Genomic DNA, 19,371 nt, shown 5'->3' on the forward strand with positions numbered 1-19,371 from the left:
GATTTTCCCCACTTCAAAGGAGGGTTTTCTAAGTGCAATTTCAAAAGCTCCTTTCCGTTTAATGCAGTGATTAATGAGCAGCTATGCAGCAGAACCGCACTCTGGCACAGGACATTAATCTCTGTGTTCCTATGTCCGGCCGTTTAGTAGCCAGGACCTTTTAGCACTGCCAAACCAAACCGGGCTGAACTGGGCTGGATTTCCCGAAAGCACCTTGTTGGTGCGCTGACTCAATAGCTGTGTTTTATTGGCACTTTTTTGCCCCGAGATCACAAACTGCACAGTGTGGACGTAAAGCGCCTTGGCGCCGGAGCGCTGCTGCGCGGCCGCACTGGCTGCTTCAGGTGAGAGTGCAGTCGCTCCCCTCGGCCCGGTCTGCTCTCCCGCTGTGATTAGGGGTGTCAGCTTAATTAGGGGGCAATTAAAGCCCTGCTGCTTTGTAGCCAGGCCACCCCCAGTGGCGGTGCAGCAGTCTGCGTCGTGCACTCACTCGGCAAATGTCTCATTCAACATTTCCTGCAGCCTCTCACCCTCTTTTGTTTTGCATTTTTTTTCCCTCTGTGTTGCTCTTGTTTTCAGATCCCCAGTATCCCCACGGGGCTTTTTGTCAGCGCTAAAGGAGAAGGCTGCTGCCTCATGCAGGTACTGAAGGCGCACACACACATTTGCAGTCTGTTTCCCCCCCCGGGAGGAAGTGTAATGATTACCTCAGCAAGCACAAAATGTGGCCAAAGGTAAATGAATTGCCATTGCACCATAATGCCCCAAATTCCTTCCTGTAAGCAGGATTTAATCTGGGAGAGTTTATCCACTTTTGGAATGTGTTGATCGTGTCTGTTTATTCCTGCGGCCCCCCCTTGGAAAAAAAAAGAGGTTGCCGTTTACTTCCTGCCATGCATGAAACATCCTCCAATCTTATCGTCCTCTGTCAGCCTCTCACACACAAACACACTGCTTTTTTTTTTTTTTTTTTCTTCGCGCCACTCTTCCCCTCCCCACTTTCTCTCGGCCCTTCCCTCAGGCCGGCAGCACCTGGGTGTTCATAAAACACAGGCAGTCAAAGGATCTCCCTGTGCTGCCGTGTCTGTTTTTGTGGGCAGAGTGCATGTGTTGAGAGTTTTCCCTGTGCCGCGGAATAATTATTTATTATTTTTGCAAAAGACTCCCAGGAGACTGAATGATTTGCTCAAAAAGTGCAAAGTTCAAGGAATGTTTTTTTTTCTTTTTAATTGAAGTTTAAAAGAGCATTAAAGTTGGTAAGTTGCCCTTTTGAATGATGGCCCAGGTTAGGATCTGGTCTTCAGGATCGGCAGAAATGAAAACATTCACGCATATTTGAATGACTGTAAGGCCTCACCAGGGCTGAGTTTCATAAAAAGTCAGAACTGGATCCCTGCTGTGGATATTAGAGGAGCTGGGTGTCAATAAAAGTTTTTTTGTTTCTTCTTCTGTGTGCGCTGTAACACACAGGAATGCAGATAAATTCAAATGTGAACATCAACATGAACCAAAACAACAAAGGGATCCACTGATCCATAAAGCCAGTGGAACTGATCTGAAACACAGCTCCTATATTATTCACACCATTCAATTGAAACTCCTGCAAATCGCAATTGCACTTTGTCAACGTTTTAGAAATATCGCTTTTATTTCGCGAAAACTGTAATGGAAACGCAGCTACTGTTGCCTTGTTTTATCCTCTTCCAAACACATGGATGGTCAAACAAACCTGTTTTTTTCTGCAGATTTTTGAATAATGCACCTTGTTAGGCTGTTGCACTGTATTCCAGGAGAACGGTTACAATACAGGAAATCATTAATAGTGTTACACCTTGGCTGCCTGCGTGTCTGCAGATTGACGTGTCCTACAACCTGCCCGACCCGGTGTCCAAGCCGGCCTTCCACCTCAAGGTGGACCTGAAGGAACCTTATCAGGAGCGACACCTGCAGCCTCCTTCCTCCACCTCCTCTTCCTCCTCCTCCTCATCCTCCTCTTCCCCACGCCACCCTTCCTCGCGCCCTCGGAGCCGAGCCGACAACCGCTCCGAGCTGAACCGGAAGCGGCGGGCGCCCATCGACGACGACGACCCGGCGGCCCACCAGGACAAAATGGACTTCCAAATTTCTTTAGAAGTCTGTGCCAGGTTGGCCAAAAATTACCAATATAAAAAAAGACCTTGTGTGTTGTGAGAGTGGAGAATTTGCTTGAATGTTTCTCACTCCGTCCAGGTGGCTCCACTCAGGCTCCTCCAACATGGCTGTCATTGAAGTTCCCATGATATCCGGCTTCCGGGCGGATGTCGAGAGTCTAGAGAGGGTAAAAAAAAAAAGAAAAAAATCTCACCTCATGCCAACATCCTCATCAGCATCACCTCCAGGAGGCTCAGGACGAATCATTACCCTAAACACTCACAGACGCACTTGCAGGCTGTCGTTAGCTCAGAAATTGCTCGGCCGTCAGCAGGTAAATGCCCCGGCGAGAGGCGCAGGTAGAGAGGAGCGAGAGGCCGAGGAGATCGGCCCACATCTGGAGGCCATTTGTTGAGAAGCATTATGTCATGGAATTCATTAGATTCCTCCCGTTTCCCTCGCAAACTGTCGGCCTCATGTAAACACACACACACACACACACACACACACACACACACACACACACACACACACACACACACACATGCATCCCCCGTAGAAACACACTTCAGCAAACACCGGCAGGCATTAACATACGAACGACCCCTTCAGCAAGGGATTATTAACCGGAGCAGGACGGAGTGCAGCGTTGGCCCCCCCGCTTTCCATCGCCGTGCTGAGGGCTTGTTAACAGGAGCTCTGGGAGGCTTCCTTCCTTCCAATGGTCAACAGGCCCTCAAGTGCTGCATGTTGTGCACATGTGCGGCGTGAAAGTATTTCACGTCTCTGCGCGCACGCTTCCAGCGTGTCGTAGCGGCAGGAAAGATCGTTAATACAAAAATATTCCGCCTTTGACTTTGTTTAGTTATTTATTTATTTATTTACTTAGTTATTTATTGTTTATCGTGGTTTGTTTTTTCAGGGGTTTCTTGGAGGGTGTGGGGTGATTACAAGAGTCCAGTGTGCTCTGGCACTGTGGGGGTTACACTGTCCCAGGGTCAGGGGGCCTCTCTCTCTCTTCTCTCTCTCGCTCTGTGTGTGTGTGTGTGTGTGTGTGTGTGTGTGTGTGTGTGTGTGTGTGTGTGTGTGTGTGTGTGTGTGTGTGTGTGTGTGTTTGGTCTTGTAGGCCCCATCAAGACTTACGTAGGACAAAAGGAAGCAACAGATGAGTCGGTAAATGAAAGACTGAAGCAAAGAGGCAGCAGGCATCTGTCAGACAGTCAAAGTGAGGGTCGTGCCGTCGCTAAGAAAGTGTGAAATGCGTCCTGGGTTTCAGGGATGGATCCAGGTCAGCTCCCCTGCGACCCATCACACGCCTCTCCCCCTCATTACCAGTCACTTATAGGGCCCTGGGCTGCAGGCTTCCCTGTTTTAAGGAGCCACCTCTCTGGCTTCCCGGGGACATTTAATACACACACACACACACATGCTGCTGTGAGTGTGTCAGCAGAGGCTGACCCGGGTTGTCGTGGCTAACAAGCTCAGTTTACACCCCGCTGGCCTCCCTCGGAGTTTTACTGCCGCCTGCCCGACTGCCACTTACATTCCTCAATTTATGGTGGCAAGCTTGGCTTCTACAGTCATGTCTAGTTGCGTCCATGAAAGCCGCAGTCATAAGTGATTAGCAACACCGACCGAGCGGGAGCCACCGCTGGCCCTCTTATCGCACCAGCGCGACGATTATTCCGTGGATGTGTAATCCCGGGACGCGGCGCAGCTCCGAGATTCCTGCAGCGGGAGTTCACTGGCAGCGTCTGCCGCTAGGAAAACAATCCTCGTGTAAACAAAAAGACCAATTGTGAGGAGGCGAGCGCACGCGCGTGTAAGTGTGTGTGTGTGTGTCTGCCCGCCCGCCCGCCCGCCCGTCTGCGTGTGTGTGTGCGTGTGTCTCGGTGGCGCCAGCTCAGGCTGAGCACCTCATAAACCCCTGCTGTCCAAAGGCTGCCACCTTTGACAGAAGGAAAAATCCCCCCAGTGGGGAGATTCAGTTCTGCTGGCTCTCCGTGCACACGCTCCACATTTTCAGTCAACAGCTTCCCTGTGAGCCATTCGCACGCTGATATTAAGCAGATATAGCCACGTGTGTGTGTGTGTGTGTGTGTGTGTGTGTGTGTGTGTGTGTGTGTGTGTGTGTGTGTGTGTGTGTGTGTGTGTGTGTGTGTGTGTGTGTGTGTGTGTGTGTGTGTGTGTTCTTTGTGAATACGGTGCCACGGGGGTCGGGATACCTTTTTAACCAGCAGAGTCAGGGACGTTTCAGTCTCAGGGCAAAGGGCAATTCAGAGTTGCTAGTTAGCCTAGCGTGCATGTCTTTGGACCCTTGCAGACACATTATAGGTTCATGTCCCACTGATTGTCTCACACACCCTGAAGGATGTGAGATTTTTCCTCCTCGAATGAGTAGCAGAGGCGCTGCACTCTGGAATTATTAGGTGATCCAACCCTAAATACTCAGTGCCAAACAAGGAGGCACTGCTCACCATGTTTTTAATAGTCTTTGGTTCACACCTGGCCAACCAGGACACTCAGCCTGACATTGAGATACTCAAACGATACTCGAGGTTTACTCACATATTTCAATATATTTAAAGTACGCCTCGTGTGGATTCAATATAGTTTTTCTTATTATTTTATAACATTTGAATCACATAAAAAAAAATTTTTTGACATCTCCTGGGAAAAACAAGATAGTATTAGCCACTGAGCAAGCACCTAGCCCATGTTAACCCCACACAGACAGGCCATAGCTGGGAAGCGAAGCCACAACCTTCTAGCTAGCTAACTCTGTTCAAAACTTGCTAAGGACTACCCAAAGATTTGTCACAATATTATTCTCTTATTCTCACCGATTCCTAAACAGTGGGAGCATCAGAGCACTGCAGCACTACCGCCGATTGCTACAGTGCAGTCTACTGCCCAGAGATTGAAGTCATGCTACATGTGGAGCTGGTAGCCAGCACTTAGTTTTTTGCAGAGTAACACTTAAAACCGCTGAGCCAAAGATAATTGCCGCCATAGTGCGTCATTACGGACACAAAACATCACTTACACAAGCCAGCTCGCAATCCTCCTGCACAGATTCGCTCGTCTGTTTTTCTGCTTGCTGAGCGTCTTTTTTTTCTCCCCCTGCGTGTTCCCCAACAGTTGCTGATGGACAAGCGAGTTGGCCTGAAGAGATACGAGCTGAACGGCAGAACGGTCCTGTTCTACTTTGATGAGGTAAGCTGAATCCAAAAGCCACACAGTGCTGCGTCCACAGGCTCTGCTCTCCGCCGAAGAAGAGAGAAAGTGTGTCGCGCCGGAGAGACGGAAAAAAACAACAAAAAACAACCCCAAAAAACCGTGCGAGTGTTTGTCCGAATGTTTTCCCACGATGTTTTTGCCAATTCTTGTCCTCCATTTGTCACCTCCTCCTCAGATCCCCAGCCAGTGCATGACATGTGTGGCCTTCCAAGCTGTCAGGGAATACATCGTGGGCAAGACGGCGCCTGTTCCGGTCAAGATCTACGACTACTACGAACCAGGTGTGCCTCCGATGAATATTTTAAGAAGTGCTCTTTAAAGAGGAAAACACTCCGGCTCGCTCGCCGTGATTTACGAAGCAGTTCCTTTTTTACTGGAAATGGGATTCTTTTTAAGTTGAAGTCCCAGTTTTTATTTTTTATTTTTTGTGAATGTGTGTCATCGCTGTCTCCGCGTGACGGCTGAGGCCTGTGCTCGTCTCGCAGCTTTCGAGGCCACCCGCTTTTACAACGTCAGCGAGAGCAGTCCGTTGGCCCGGGAGCTGTGTGACGGACCGACTTGCAACGAAGTGGAAAGCTCAACCAACCAGTGGACAGGTGAGTCTGAGGAGTCTCCAGGTACATGTCCATGTTGAAAGTGTGTCATTCTCATCTGTTTGTGTGTGTGTGTGTGTTTGCAGGATTTGCACAGGCGAACCAGTGCAACAGCGTGTTTGGCTGCCTGGAGGAGCAGCAGTTTGAGCGCTGCACTTGCCACAGGGACTGCGGCTACGACGGGGATCCGGTGTGCGGGTCGGACGGGCAGCTCTACCAGAACCTGTGCCAGATGGAGGTGTTCGCCTGTCGGAACGGCACGCGCATCAAGCAGGTCCCGCTGTCCCAGTGTCCACAGAGTAAGACGGCTTTGCCTCGCGGATGACCTGAGCGTCAACTCCCAGGATCAAGTTAGGAATTAGTTCATGTCCTGGAAGTCCGGGCTGTCAGGGAAACAGAAAGACTCCAAGCAGTCAAAGCTTTGTTGTTCTCATTTTATGAAGTCTTTTTTGCAATGAACTAAAAACATTTTGGGGCCACTCGATGGGCAGAACTGTCACTTGACAGCTACTAGGTCATGGGTTCGATTCCCAACTGGGTTTTTTTTGTGTGTGCGCATGTAGGTTCTCTCCAGGCACTCCGACTTCCTCCCACAGTCCATCGACACAGACGTTAGGCTAATTGGAAACTGAATCGTCCGTGGCCGTGGATGGTTTGTTTTGTTTCTGTAGCCCCGCCCTGCACCCTGAGATGTTCACTCTTAGCTCATAATTTGGGTTTCTCGTCTAATCTGACTTCTTTCCTTGTCCCAGTTTACATGCAGCTGAGAAACTCTCATTTTTCACGGGACTGTGTCCTCCCTCCCCAACACTAGGGGGCAATATGAGTCTTTTGAGCGCGCTAACTTCCAGTTAGCCTCTTTCGTCGCACAATAACTAAACAAAGCAACTGGAGCGCGATACAACACCGGTGTAATGTCTGCACTGGTCTTCAATTTAACGAGTTTCCGCACCGAACAGCTACAGATGTGCTTCGCCACCGTCAGCGCATCGGTCAGAAGCTGGACTTCATTTCACCCAGATAAAAAAACTCAGTAAAATATCTATCAGCTGTCAACCTCTGTCAGCTACCGAGACTCGCAGCAAGCACCGCGTTCTTCGGGTATTCTCGTGTCTTGGCATTTGGTCCGTTGTGACACTTTTTAATTCTTCAGATGAGTCAATGGGCTTCCGCGCCGCTGAGGATCTCTGCTGCTCCTCCGCTCGGCGGCCAAATTCTGCGCCGGCGGAAACAGCTGTTCAGGTGCTGAGCTGATTACTGGATGAGTTTTTTTTTGTTTTTTTTTCCTGAGGAGAGCTAAACACCGTTCCCCCCATGCCCCCCCCCCCCAACCCCTTTGCTATATTACAGATTACAGGGCGCTCACCAAATGACAGAGTGCTTTTGTCCAGCCCTTTGAAAAATCCCTGTCACATTCCTTTCCGACGCACAGCCCAACAACAAAGAAGCCTTCATATTGTAGAGCGGATTGGGGGGGTGGTGGTGGGGGGGGTTGTGTGTTTGGGGGGGTGGCGAAAAAAGAGACATAGACAAAACTTTGGTGGGAAAAGTTTTGCGGTTTTCTGCCAGGCGGTTTGGAAGCCGGCGCGGTCATCAGAAGAATCGTGTTTTTGTTTTCCGCGGCCGCCTCCGACCTTGTTTGTTTGTGTACGCTGGCGTAGGGGGGCAGAGTCATGGCACCGTTTTAAACCCTGTTTGGAAAAAGAAAAAGATACAATTTGTTTCCACACTCGGCCCCCGTGGCCACAGTTAGGCCCCTGCTATTTTTGGAATGATCCTAATGCAGGCCTCCGTTGAGACTTTGTTGAGTGTACATCATTGTTTTGCCAATAAATTAAAAAAAAAACGGGGGGGAGTTTGTTTTTTTTTGCTCAGCGGGATGGATAATGCTTCCGGGCAGCGTTTCGATTATGCAAGTCAGGGGGGAAACTCTGCTGAATTCATTACCGCTTATTTAGGCGCTCTGCTGCAGCACATGAGAGCGATGTTGATGTGTGTGTGTGTGTGTGTGTGTGTGTGTGTGTGTGTGTGTGTGTGTGTGTGTGTGTGTGTGTGTGTGTGTGTGTGTGTGTGTGTGTGTGTGTGTGTGTGTGTGTGTGTGTTCCAGTGGAGACCACAGTGGACGACAAGCAGGCGACGGCGATCCAGGAGACGGAGCAGCCCTCGGTACCTGTGCACACAGGTGAGTTCTGCAACTTCTCCTCTTTGTGTCTCCTTTCCTTTCCAAGCTCGGCTTCCTCGACCTGCAGCTGCAGAATGTTTTTTTTTTTGTTCATTTTTTGTATTTTTTTCTCCCCCGAAGTTGCTTTTACTGCTGTGGCCGGTTGTGCTTTTAATGACGGCCTTCTCGTTTAACTGCTTTTGCGTCAGCAGTAAATTTGCACGCCTTATCAGTGCAACCCTGCAACCATTACTTAACAAGTGTTAGCTTCCCATATCGGTTAAATCCAAGCTGTAAAAATACATCGTTGGTGAATAAATTATATTGCACTTTGTGGTTTTTTTCTGATGTGATGGGGATATTTACAAAAGCAGGAAGAGGGAGCACATAGTTGTGCTCCTTGGGGTTCGCAGGAGATACGAGGGAAGGGGGAAAAATGGAGCTGAAGAAGCTAAATGGTGGGTTGGAGAGGTTGAGAAGGGGACGAGTGGATGGAGAGGTGGGGTTTTTTGCGGCGGCACATTCCCCCGCAGCCACATCATGCATCTGCGGCAGGGTGATAAATAGGTGGACACGTTTCACCCTGCAGGCTTGATTGTTGTTGTGCCATGAGCTCAGATCAAATGCCTCCTCCGGAGAGGCAGCCAGGGAATTTCTCATAGAATGTTTGGCTGCGCGCGTGGAAGGAGTTGGTAGCTGCGTTTCTTCTTCTTCTTTCTTTTCTTTTCTTTTTTTTTTTTTCTTCAAGCAAGAATCACAAAGACGCTGCGTGCTTTCACAAGTTGCACAAATGCGGTGCGTTCTGTACTTTCACCCTGCTGTACCTACACAGGAGTCCTGACTCATCTTTAAGTTGCTGTGTGTGTGTGTGTGTGTGTGTGTGTGTGTGTGTGTGTGTGTGTGTGTGTGTGTGTGTGTGTGTGTGTGTGTGTGTGTGTGTGTGTGTGTGTGTGTGTGAAGCCTGCACTGACTTGTTTCCCTGCCTGCAGCTCCCAGTAGCTGCCGCTCTCAGTCAAAGGCCTCCTCCGTACAAAAGCTAACACTTCACACTCACCACAGGAATGCTGTTATGGACACACACACACACACATTTATAGGTGTGTGCGCACACACATACGTCTTGCATGCTAGCAAATTACATGCACTCGCAATCAACGGCGTGCGGCTGTAACGCGGCCACGACTCCCCCCCGCCCCCGGTAATGATTATGTTGCTTCGAGTGCAGCCATTAGAAACCATTACAGTGTTGCAGACATGCCCACAGAGTGCGCTCAGAGCGTTGTAGGTGAGGCCGGCCTGTGCCAAGGAAATGACAGTTTCCACTGGAAGAGCGGAGGAAGCTGAAGCTCTGGAATTAGCTTCCCTGTGCAGACTTGTCTTATTAGCGAACCTGTGCCGAGGGACAGCAGCAGCAGCAGCAGCAGCAGCAGCGTGAGAACATGCTGCAGCCTTTCATCTGGCTCTTGATTTTATTTTGTCATGTCAATGCACTCTGGACAGATCAACTTTTACATTTGTCTAACACAAATATGTAAATTATACTTTTGCCTGAGTGCGCGTGTGTCTGTGTCTGTGTGCGTGCGCGCGCGCAAATTTCTTCCTCGCCACACTTGCAATTATAAAATCAGATTATCTGGACTCAACATAATTGCTGATGGTAAATCATGTCATGAAGCTGAGCCCTTGCCCAAGGCACAAGTCAAAATGCAACTTATTTTTAGTACACAGAGACCCCTACTGTCTGCTCTTGGGTATTGCTGCTGCTGCTGCTGCTGCTGCTGCTGCTGCTGCTGCTGCTGTTGTGCTGCTGCTGCCTACCGCCGCTTACTTTATGTTTGTCAATGCAGAGGTTTTTAAAAAGGCAAACTGAGCGCATACTGAAGGTCTCGCTCACTGGCCGCCGCGTCTCGTCTCGTTCTCCCGTCCAGGCGAAGAGGAGCAGGGCTCCATGGCCGAGGTGTCCTACTACTCGTACGAGTACGACCCCGATTCGGAGCCTTTCCTGGCAGACGCAGATGGGGGGGCCCATTCTGAGCTGCTGGAAGGCGGAGGCGACGTGGAGCAGAAGGCGCCCCGGCCGACAGACGTCCAGCTACTGCCCCTTCCGGACACAAAGAGCACCCCTCAGCGATGGTACGACGCACTCACAGACCGCAAACGCTCCCTGTTTGTCTGTAGGTTTACAGGTTCTACATGACACAGAGTTCTGGTATCGGCCCTTTGTGATGTCACATCGCACTGATACCTCTCCTAGGCCAAGATTATTGAAAACACCAAGCGTCAGGAAAGCATCAAGACTAAGCATCAGTTTTGAAGAAGCTTTTTTCTGTCTTTTTGTTTGCAGAAGGGTGTAAACAGAGGGTTCTTTTTCCAATTGAGTAGAGGACTATTAGTCAAGTTGCTCCACTGCAGTCCAGGCTGAAAAAGAAAATATACAAATCTGAAAATGGGGAAACTGAGACCTTGAAGGCCTCACGTAAACTAAGTTAAATGGGGCATTAATTGGTCTCTACAAGTAGGACTTTGCATATTTATAGTAAAAAATAAATAAATAAATGAATAAATAAATGCAAACCCAACAGAATGTTTTTTCTTGTTGTATGTTTATTATGCAGCTTAGCCATCGGTGACGTTTCCACCTAAACGTGTCCTGTTCTCTCTCCGTCCGCAGAAACGCTGAAGATGGGAGAAGCCATATCCACATCCAAATTGTACATTACTTGTGAATATGCCAGTGAATGGAAAGAGAGAGCGAGAGAGAAAGAGAGAAAGAGAGAGAGGAGCGACTTGGGGACTTTCTCAGTTTCCTGAAAAACGAAGAGGCGGAGTCTGGAGAGCGGGAGCGCGACTGTGTGAGAGTGTGTGCGACGAGGCGTTTGCCAGTCCGGCCGTGAGCTTGTGTTTGGATGTAGATTGCGTATGAGTGCCGTTGAAGCTAGTCACTTCTCTAGACTTGGAGATTTTCTTCCTCCGGACCCCCCTCCCCCGCCCGTCACCGATAGGCACCATAGCGTCTATGTTATTCACTCTTCTGCCTTTATAATCACTAGCAAGAAATAATCAAGTATTTATGTTTGTAATTACACCTTTACGCAAAAATATTTTTGTTATATTTTCTATCTGTGGTATTTATTTGTAGCTAGATGTCGTATCATGGTTTTTTGATTGTCTTCATCACCGCTCGCCCGCCTGTCCATCCATCCATCCATCCATCCATCCATCCATCCATCCAGCCAGTCGACTTCACACCCGCCTGGTGTCTCTCAATCCAAACTGAATGTCTGGTCTTACACAACAAGCTTTAACCTGATTATTGAAATGTTTGATGGAATCCCTGAGCAGGTATCCTGCTGGAAAGAAAAAAAGACATGTGCTCACCACATGCTCGGAAGAGACACGGGCTCAGATGTTTCCCTCACCGCGGCGCAGCGGCGGCTGACAGGAAACACAGGGAACGAGAGGGGGACTGACACGCAACAATGGTCTCTGGCCAACCGCCAACTTTGACGTGAACTCGACAGCCTTCTTGACGAGTGGCATCACCGTAAATGCACAAGTCCAAACGCTCCTGGAACCGTCATCTACTCTCAAGTCACCTTCTTTTTTTTTTCTTCCTCTTTTTACCTACCTTTGAAATTTGATTGTACAGTTCATAAGCTATTTTGTTTCTCTTTTTTTTTTTTTTGTTTCGTTTTGTTTTTAATTTTGATTCGTGAAGCAATCAAGTTAAAAAAAAAAAAAAAAAAAATCAAGAATGAAGTTTAGAATTCCTGTAAATGTACCAAATTGAATTGCAACCACTCTTCATATCAAATATTGTGCTCTTTAAAAACAAACGTGAATAAACATTTGTATACAACGCGAGGTTTGGTGGTGCCTTCACGCTCTCCACTGCAGGGAGTGTTTATATCAAGTCTGCCGTCTATATCAAGGTTAGAAAAAATTTCTCATGCATCCCAGTCAGCTGGGCTTGGACTTCCTACTTCTGTTTGAGCTCGTGAGGGTTAAACATATGAAACAAGGGGACAAAAAAAGATCTGTGGAACACTGTGATCCTGACAGAAGCAGGACTGTGTGTGTGTGTGTGTGTGTGTGTGTGTGTGTGTGTGTGTGTGTGTGTGTGTGTGTGTGTGTGTGTGTGTGTGTGTGTGTGTGTGTGTGTGTGTGTGTGTGTGTGTGTGTGTCCCTCTCTGCTACCGGAGGAGCTGCGGTGCAACTTTATGAACACTGTGTTTGCTCCATTTCCTTTGAAAGGCTAGTTAGGTCTGGAGATGATTTCCTGTCAGCAGTGGGCTTTATTACAAGCCTGCTGCTTCAGAGGGACCTCTGCTTTGATAACTGACTCTGATCTCTTACACGCTCCTGCACTTGAGAGAGAATGCACGCTTCACCTCGCCGTGTTTGCACGCTGCGTATGCCCCACTTTAAATCCGTGTGTGTGTGTGTGCGAAAGACGAAAAATGAAACTGTTTTTTTTTCTTCCCTTAAAGCAGCAGCAGCAGCGAGAGTTGGGAGCCCGTTAAAGTTTAACGCTTTGTTTTCTGCACGTCTCTCGTTGACCCCTCTCGGTAACCGCGGCCTCTGGCTGTTTCGAGCCTTTAAAACGACTCCTTCAAAACCAGGCCACAAATCACGAGCGGCAGAGGATTAAAGGAGATCAAAGAGGGCTGAACTGTAACTGCATCTGGGTAATCAGCTTGACCCCAAGGTAAAGATGATAAAGGAAAGGCCTGTGCGTCGCCACTTCAATGGGGCCTGCCAAATGAAAGTACATGGCCTGTAACTGCTCCAGGTGTGCTGCACTGCGGCTGACCCAGAGCCTGTGTTGTGACTTTGTGGCTTTTCGCGTGTGCGTGTATGGGGGACGGGAGGTGGTGTTGTGTCTGAGCAGGACTGTGTTTGAGTTCACTTTGAGATATATGTATTACATATGTATTATAGTACAATATTTAAAGGTCCATGCACCACTTTTTTTTTTAAACACTAATCTTGAGTGTGTTATTGAACACACCAGAAATGAGAAACTTCATCCTTTGCTTCCTTTTTACTCTCTCCACTTTTCAGAAAATGTCTAGAGAGCAGCCCTTTATGATGTCACAAAGTGACACTGATACTTTTGGAAGGGCAGTGACAAGTTTTTGTCCAAACTAAGAAAGGTCCGACAGTGCAAGGAGCTTAGAAGGAAGTGGAAAGTCTGTAAGTTTTTAACTTCTCTTCGAAAAAGAAACAAAAACTCAGTGTTTTTGCAGTAGCCTGCAAACAGATGGCTAACAATGCAGTGTTCTGGAGCGCTATGGAGTTTTGTAGATAATGAACCACATGCAAAACTTCTCCCTCATAGTCTTGGACAAAAAAAGATATCTGAAAATCCTCCAGCTAGAATTTTTCTTTCTAGTCGAGATGGAAACAAACTGTGTCCCCGCAGTGACAACGAGCCAGCCAGCAGTGCAGGAGAGGGACCCGAGGATCTAACCCACGGCAGTCTCTGTGGCCGCCTCATGCATAGCTGAAGAGTGATATTGCATCTCTGCACTGCCATGAGAAGAACGAGTGAAAAGAGAAAGGGAGAGAGGAGGTCTTGGTTTCATCGTTGGCGGCGGGGAGCTAGCATTACACGAGAGTTAACCGGAGTGATGACATTGTTCCTGGGGAGCCAGCTGAGTGCACCCATACAACCCCAGCGGTGCGGGAGGGCCCGCTCACCTGTCTCAGCCCCTGCTGATTGAGTGCTCGGACGCTGCGGAGGCACAGAGGCCTGGCCAGTCTGTGCTCCGCTCCACCGTTGGCACTTCACTGTGAATTATATGTCTCAGGTTTCCCGATTGTTAAAAGAGGAAATTGGGGATTGATTCTGGATCATTCCGAGTTCTCAGTTTCACCGTCGGCCTCCAGAGGACGGGTTGCGCTGGGGACGTGGGAGGAATAATACACATATCTGGAGATCCACCAGAATGCACTTTAAGGATGGAAGTATGTCAGAACGGCCGTGCTCGGATTCTGCGCCAGTTTGGTTGACCCACCAGTGGAATGGTACTGGATTTTTATGTATTATTTTTAAATTTCATACCTGCTATTCAAACAAACAAAAAAACTAAATGCATTAAACTGCTGTCTTGGATTTTCAGTGGCATGTCAAACATCAAGAGATCCCTGAATTTGTGTGATGGAGAAAAAATACCCAGCAATTGCCGGAAGAGAAAGAGGTAGGTTCATGAAGTTCTAGTACAGAACAGTTTTGTTGTATATATTCTGGAAGGAGCCAGAATCGTTGAGTCGATGCGTGGAGTAAAACTGCTTGTGCAGCATCAAGGTTTTTCCAGTGCCACAACTTGCCAGTTTCTGTTAAAAAGAAGAAGAAGAAAGAAAAAAAAACACATACATTTAAAAAAAAATGTGATCTTCTCGTGCACACTTTGCTGATGTCATATTTTGCCACTGGATGTGCGCAGGCAGCAACTTGCATGCTTGACGTTTGTCTTACCCAGTGGACATGATAGATGAACAATCTGCAGCGTTCAGCTCAGGGCTGCGTGGCTGCCAGTCATGTGGTCGACAGGCAGACAAATGCCCTCCATTATTACATTTTGGGAATTGTACATTTGCTTGCTTTGAATATCCATGTGCAAAACTTTTTCGTGGAAAAAATGTTTGCTGGTGTGCCGCCACTTATCTCTTGAATATGATGTTTTACCCTGTGACTGCAGGTCCAGGTCCTGGACGCTACGGTCTTCCCCCAACCATCGGATTTGTTGGCCATGACTACACCAAGTCCACTAGTCCTGCGTATTCCTTTCATGGCAGGATGACTGACACCAGTAAGTTTTTCAGTTACTTTGCATTGAAACTCACAGGGGGACAAAACCCCAATAAAAATGCATGTTGATTTTGACAAATGGCTAAAAATAATACACGTTAGTTATATATAAGCTATCGTTGGAAAGCTATTGGGATTGTGATCCCTCCCCGTCTCTGCACACTCCTCGAGGGTTGTCAAATATGCAATACTATGCCACTTACTAACCACTAGGGGGAGACAACATTTCAACAGTTGGTTACTTTATTGGACTAATGTATGTTTTCTAAGTAATGTGACGTTATATTGTTGTCTTTCTTAGAACCATTTCATGTTCAAACCAACGTGAGAACATGATATACAGTACAAGCAATATGGTCTCCTCTTCCCCCAGTATATTGTGTGGACTCAAGTCCAGGCCCCAAGTATCATGTTGATGCAAAAATCACTCGATTTGGAAAAGACGGAACTCCCTCGTACTCAATGCTGGGCCGAATGAAGAAAGCAAGTATGATAAATTAGTTTTTTCTTTTTAAGCTACACACACTAAACAGTTCATTTGGATCAACAAACGAACTCCGGTGCAACAGCTGTTGTTGATGCAACTTCTAAACACAATGTGTCACCTGTTATAACTGAAAATCAGAGGCTTTGTGAAGAGGGCACACTCTGACCGACATGTGGCAGTGATGGTTGAACCGTTTTCTGTCCACTAGAGCAGCTACCCCAGACACCAGGGCCTGGAGCGTACAGCCCTGAACGAGCCCCACCGTGTAACCTCCAGCGGAGACCGCCATCGTACACAATGGGCTCGCGAACGCACTACAGGAGCACTGACGCGGTACCTGCCCCAAACAAGTACAGCCTCCCTCCGCTCATGGGCCCTCAAGTACCAAACAAGCCAGCCAGTGCAAGCTACACAATGTCTAGAAGTTACAGCACAGGGGGACCGTCGGTGGATTTAGCCAAGACGCCAGGGCCCTGCGGGTACAACAGTACAGATCCAAGCGTTTATCTACCCCGAAAACCTGCTTTTTCCATGCTGGGGCGTCACAGCCTGCCCAGAGACTCCACTCAGAAGCCTGGCCCTGGAGCGTACAACCCAGAGAAAGTGACAGTTGACAAGGCTCGAGCACCTGCCTACTCTCTAGGAGTCCGACACTCAGAGTTTGTTACTCCACTTGTAGTTCACGTTTCTGACTAATCACAATGACTGAAGATAAGAAGGACTGAAAAACAAACTGTATGATTCAGGTTTTTTTTATTTTGATCTTAACACAACAAGAAAGTTGCTGAATGGCTTGTGACTTATGACAAAAAGCATATTTTAAAATTCTATTTACAAAACAAACACAACTTCGACAGACAAGGAATGTTGAAACAGATGAAGCAGTTTTGTGGGATAACTTTAGCTCCAGAAACACGAAACCCTGTGTAACCACTCAACTTACAAGAGGAAATCAGAGAAATAATTAAAAAAAAACATTCAAATGAATCGGCAAATATTTAGCTTCATATTTTTTTTTTTTTAATGTTACTATTCACAGTGGCTATCTGCCTCTAATTACCTCTAAAAATTGAGGGAGTTTGTAAAGGCAAAAGAAAAAACCCACAGCACAACTAAAAAGACTTCTACACAAGTTGCGCATATTTGTAGAGTGTATGGGAGAGATCTGTGCCTCAAGATAACAAAATAATTGAAGGCGAAAGCTGGAGTTTGATGAAGGAGTCCTGTTCACTCTTTGGGAAGACGTCTTCGGAACAGGAGTATGTGTGGCTCTGGAGGGAAAAGGAAAACAGGACTCTTTTAGAAAGATAATCAGTAGTAAAAGCACTGGACAGCTAAATACAACATGTTTTTCTTCTACACTTACCCTGCTGTAATTATTATTTTTTTTTAATTCCAAAATAATTTCAATAAAATTAACCAATCGAGACAAGTGTTTCCTCCTCAAGTTTCAGCACGATATCATAAGAGGGAGACTTTGTTCTGGTGGCAACTTTGAATATACCCTTTCACACAATTTGAACAACAGACATCGTAAATCATAATTGCATTAGTTAATGTTATACTGGACTTATAGATGGAATCAAAAGTTCCTTTTCCATTTTGCTCCTGGACATGTCGACTATCCGCAGTCTGTTTGCACAGCAGATAAACAGAGCAAAAATATGGGACCATTTGGTTTGTAGTCCATAGTTTAGGGCTCGTGTGTCGCTGTCATATCATTGAACTAAAAATACTGTAATGGTAATGCACAGATGGAAATATTAATACATACCTTATGGTAGTAATAATGTCAAATTATCAGTTTAAAAACAAAAAACAAAATACCCATCCATTAATTTTCAATACCCGCTTCTTCCTGAGCTCAGGGTCACGGCGAAGTCGCCAGTTCATCCCTCATAGAGACAAAACAACTATTCGCTCTCACACACACTTGTGGTCAATTTAGAGTTTCCAATTCACCTCACATGCATGTTTTTGGACTGTGGGAGGAAGCCGGAGAACCCGGAGAGAACCCACGCACACACAGTGGGAGAACACGGAAACTCCACACAGAAAAGAAGAAGAATCGAACCCACAACCTTCTTGCTGTGAGGCGGCAGTGCTAACCACTACGACACCGAGTCCCCACCCCCCTAATAAGATTTTCTGCCATGTCGAGACTGTGAAGGTGTAATTTCCCCGTCTCCCATTCCTACGTTGGTGTGTTTGATTTGTATCACGTTCACACTTTGAGGTTACAGCTCACTGTACCTGGTTTGTGGATCATGTAGTGGATCCAGCCCTGGCTCTGTTGCACTCCCAGTCCTCTCCACTCATCTTCTGTCATCAAGTGGGAGGAGGGGACCAATTTAGACAGCTGCTTGGGAAGCACGACATGCCTGAACAGAGGATAAACACAGACACATGAATGGCTAAATAAAAGAAAATATACCCAATTGTAAGGCTGCATATGTTTAAAGTGATTACATAAGTGAGAGCTTAAACTAGGTCAACAGCCTTTGGACTCTTAAAATGAACGTTAAATTGACAATTAAAAAAAAAAAAAAAAAAAAAAAAATGTTAAACGATGAACAGTTTTCAACGTAAACATTAACATAAAGCAGTTAAAACGGCTAATGGTAAGAACTCGTGTTTTGAACGTCTACACCACATGTTAGTTAATTAGTTACGGAACTGAAAGTGACAACAAGCTTTAGAAATAAATCAAATGAGCGAACTTAATGTCAGTTGGCCGAAACAAGTTTCGGTCACGTATTTTATGCCGCGAGGTGAAGAAAATGCTAAAGTTAATCGAACCGAGCATTCGTGCTAGGTTAACATTTTTCTAAAACGTTGACGTCAACGACAACCCCAAAACGGCAGTTATACCTGTACTCGAAGTCCTCGTCGTTGTACTTGTCAGAGTAATAAATTTGTTTTTTCGACATCCTCGGTGGTTGGTAAGGCTGAAACCTAGAAAACTTGTTTTGGTTAGCGAAGGGGCTCTGAGTCTCGAGTGAGTGCGAGCGCAATAAGCGTCTGCCGTCTGCCGCTGACAATTCAAACCAAAGGGGCTGCTCTGATTGGCCAATCCAGCAGCATGTGATCCTCCTCCCTCGAATCGTGTTTGTTCGACATGATGACGCACTCCGCTGAGCAGTTGTTGTTTTTCCACAAATACAAAATAAATAAAGATATAAATAAATAAAAATAACAGGAAATGGAAAGTTTCCCCCCTCTCCCAATTCCAGTAAGATAACTTTTGAGCGTTTTTTTTTAATTTGTAGAAATTTAGTGGTAGATGGCCACTTATTATGAAAAGTGGGCCGTACGATAGCCCAGCCCATCATTTGATCCGCCCACAATCGGTCCAAATAAAAAAATAATAATAAAAAAAAAAAAAAAAAGTTGTAATTTTAATTTCATTCCCATTATTTTAAATACAATGTTTTATGTTATGTTACATATTTTTGTTTGCTTTTAATTTTTAATTATTTTTTTACATTTCCCTTCATTTTTTTCCCATCATTGCTAGCGGTGTAGCTTTTCTTCCTTCCTCACTTTGCTTTCGCCAATATTTTTTATTCAAACTGCACTGAGATAAATAAACATCCTTAATGTACAACCAACCAGCAAGCTTGTTGTTTGAGGATTCTGTCACCCATTGCTGTTGCTCTTATCTGCAACAACTGTTGTCAAGGCTGCTAATGAGTGGTTGGGTATTCACAGCATGATTTGTTCCACACGCAACCTGACAAAGTCAGGGGGTAAATGTATGTAAACATTTCACAGCCAGCAAGTCACAGCACCATTGAAAGTACTTGTTGTGTTTCTACACATTCAGAAGTAAGTTTGAATTTTAAAAGTTTAACATTTCCATGGGCAATGGATCAGATGACTAACTTTTTTCAATATTTGTGTTTGCAGGGGGAGTAGGACTAGCGAGAAGGGGCAGCGACATGTT

At 46.6% G+C, this 19,371-nt stretch overlaps 3 protein-coding genes across 3 annotated transcripts in view; 2 read left to right on the plus strand and 1 right to left on the minus strand.

Moving 5' to 3' along the window:
* Positions 1 to 11,983, plus strand: part of cpamd8 (C3 and PZP like alpha-2-macroglobulin domain containing 8) — a 38,593-nt gene extending 26,610 nt beyond the window's left edge. Inside the window, exons 35-44 of the mRNA XM_076039653.1 lie at positions 580 to 642; positions 1,855 to 2,144; positions 2,230 to 2,317; positions 5,272 to 5,346; positions 5,546 to 5,651; positions 5,856 to 5,966; positions 6,050 to 6,262; positions 8,071 to 8,145; positions 10,053 to 10,257; positions 10,796 to 11,983. Of these exons, the coding sequence (XP_075895768.1) occupies positions 580 to 642; positions 1,855 to 2,144; positions 2,230 to 2,317; positions 5,272 to 5,346; positions 5,546 to 5,651; positions 5,856 to 5,966; positions 6,050 to 6,262; positions 8,071 to 8,145; positions 10,053 to 10,257; position 10,796 (1,227 nt within the window). The 3' untranslated portion in view covers positions 10,797 to 11,983. The remainder of the gene's footprint in view (positions 1 to 579; positions 643 to 1,854; positions 2,145 to 2,229; positions 2,318 to 5,271; positions 5,347 to 5,545; positions 5,652 to 5,855; positions 5,967 to 6,049; positions 6,263 to 8,070; positions 8,146 to 10,052; positions 10,258 to 10,795) is intronic.
* A 1,041-nt stretch (positions 11,984 to 13,024) lies between these two features.
* cimap1d (CIMAP1 family member D) lies at positions 13,025 to 16,180 on the plus strand. The gene is made up of 5 exons (XM_076039436.1): positions 13,025 to 14,154; positions 14,250 to 14,327; positions 14,829 to 14,939; positions 15,312 to 15,425; positions 15,634 to 16,180. The coding sequence occupies exons 2-5, from the start codon at positions 14,288 to 14,290 to the stop codon at positions 16,119 to 16,121; spliced, it is 753 nt and encodes a 250-aa protein (XP_075895551.1). The 5' UTR covers positions 13,025 to 14,154; positions 14,250 to 14,287; the 3' UTR covers positions 16,122 to 16,180.
* Positions 16,181 to 16,215: 35 nt separating this feature from the next.
* On the minus strand, positions 16,216 to 18,455 carry cks2 (CDC28 protein kinase regulatory subunit 2). Its single transcript, XM_076039437.1, has 3 exons — positions 18,297 to 18,455; positions 17,679 to 17,806; positions 16,216 to 16,696 (listed from the first exon to the last, which is right to left on the minus strand). Exons 1-3 carry the CDS (start codon positions 18,353 to 18,355, stop codon positions 16,653 to 16,655), a joined length of 231 nt encoding a protein of 76 aa, XP_075895552.1. The 5' UTR covers positions 18,356 to 18,455; the 3' UTR covers positions 16,216 to 16,652.
* Between the last annotated feature and the right edge of the window lie 916 nt (positions 18,456 to 19,371).

Source organism: Nelusetta ayraudi, unplaced genomic scaffold (assembly GCF_046127955.1).
Source record: "Nelusetta ayraudi isolate G7.1 ecotype Tasmania unplaced genomic scaffold, CSIRO-AGI_Nayr_v1 ptg000059l, whole genome shotgun sequence".
Taxonomy (NCBI): domain Eukaryota; kingdom Metazoa; phylum Chordata; class Actinopteri; order Tetraodontiformes; family Monacanthidae; genus Nelusetta; species Nelusetta ayraudi.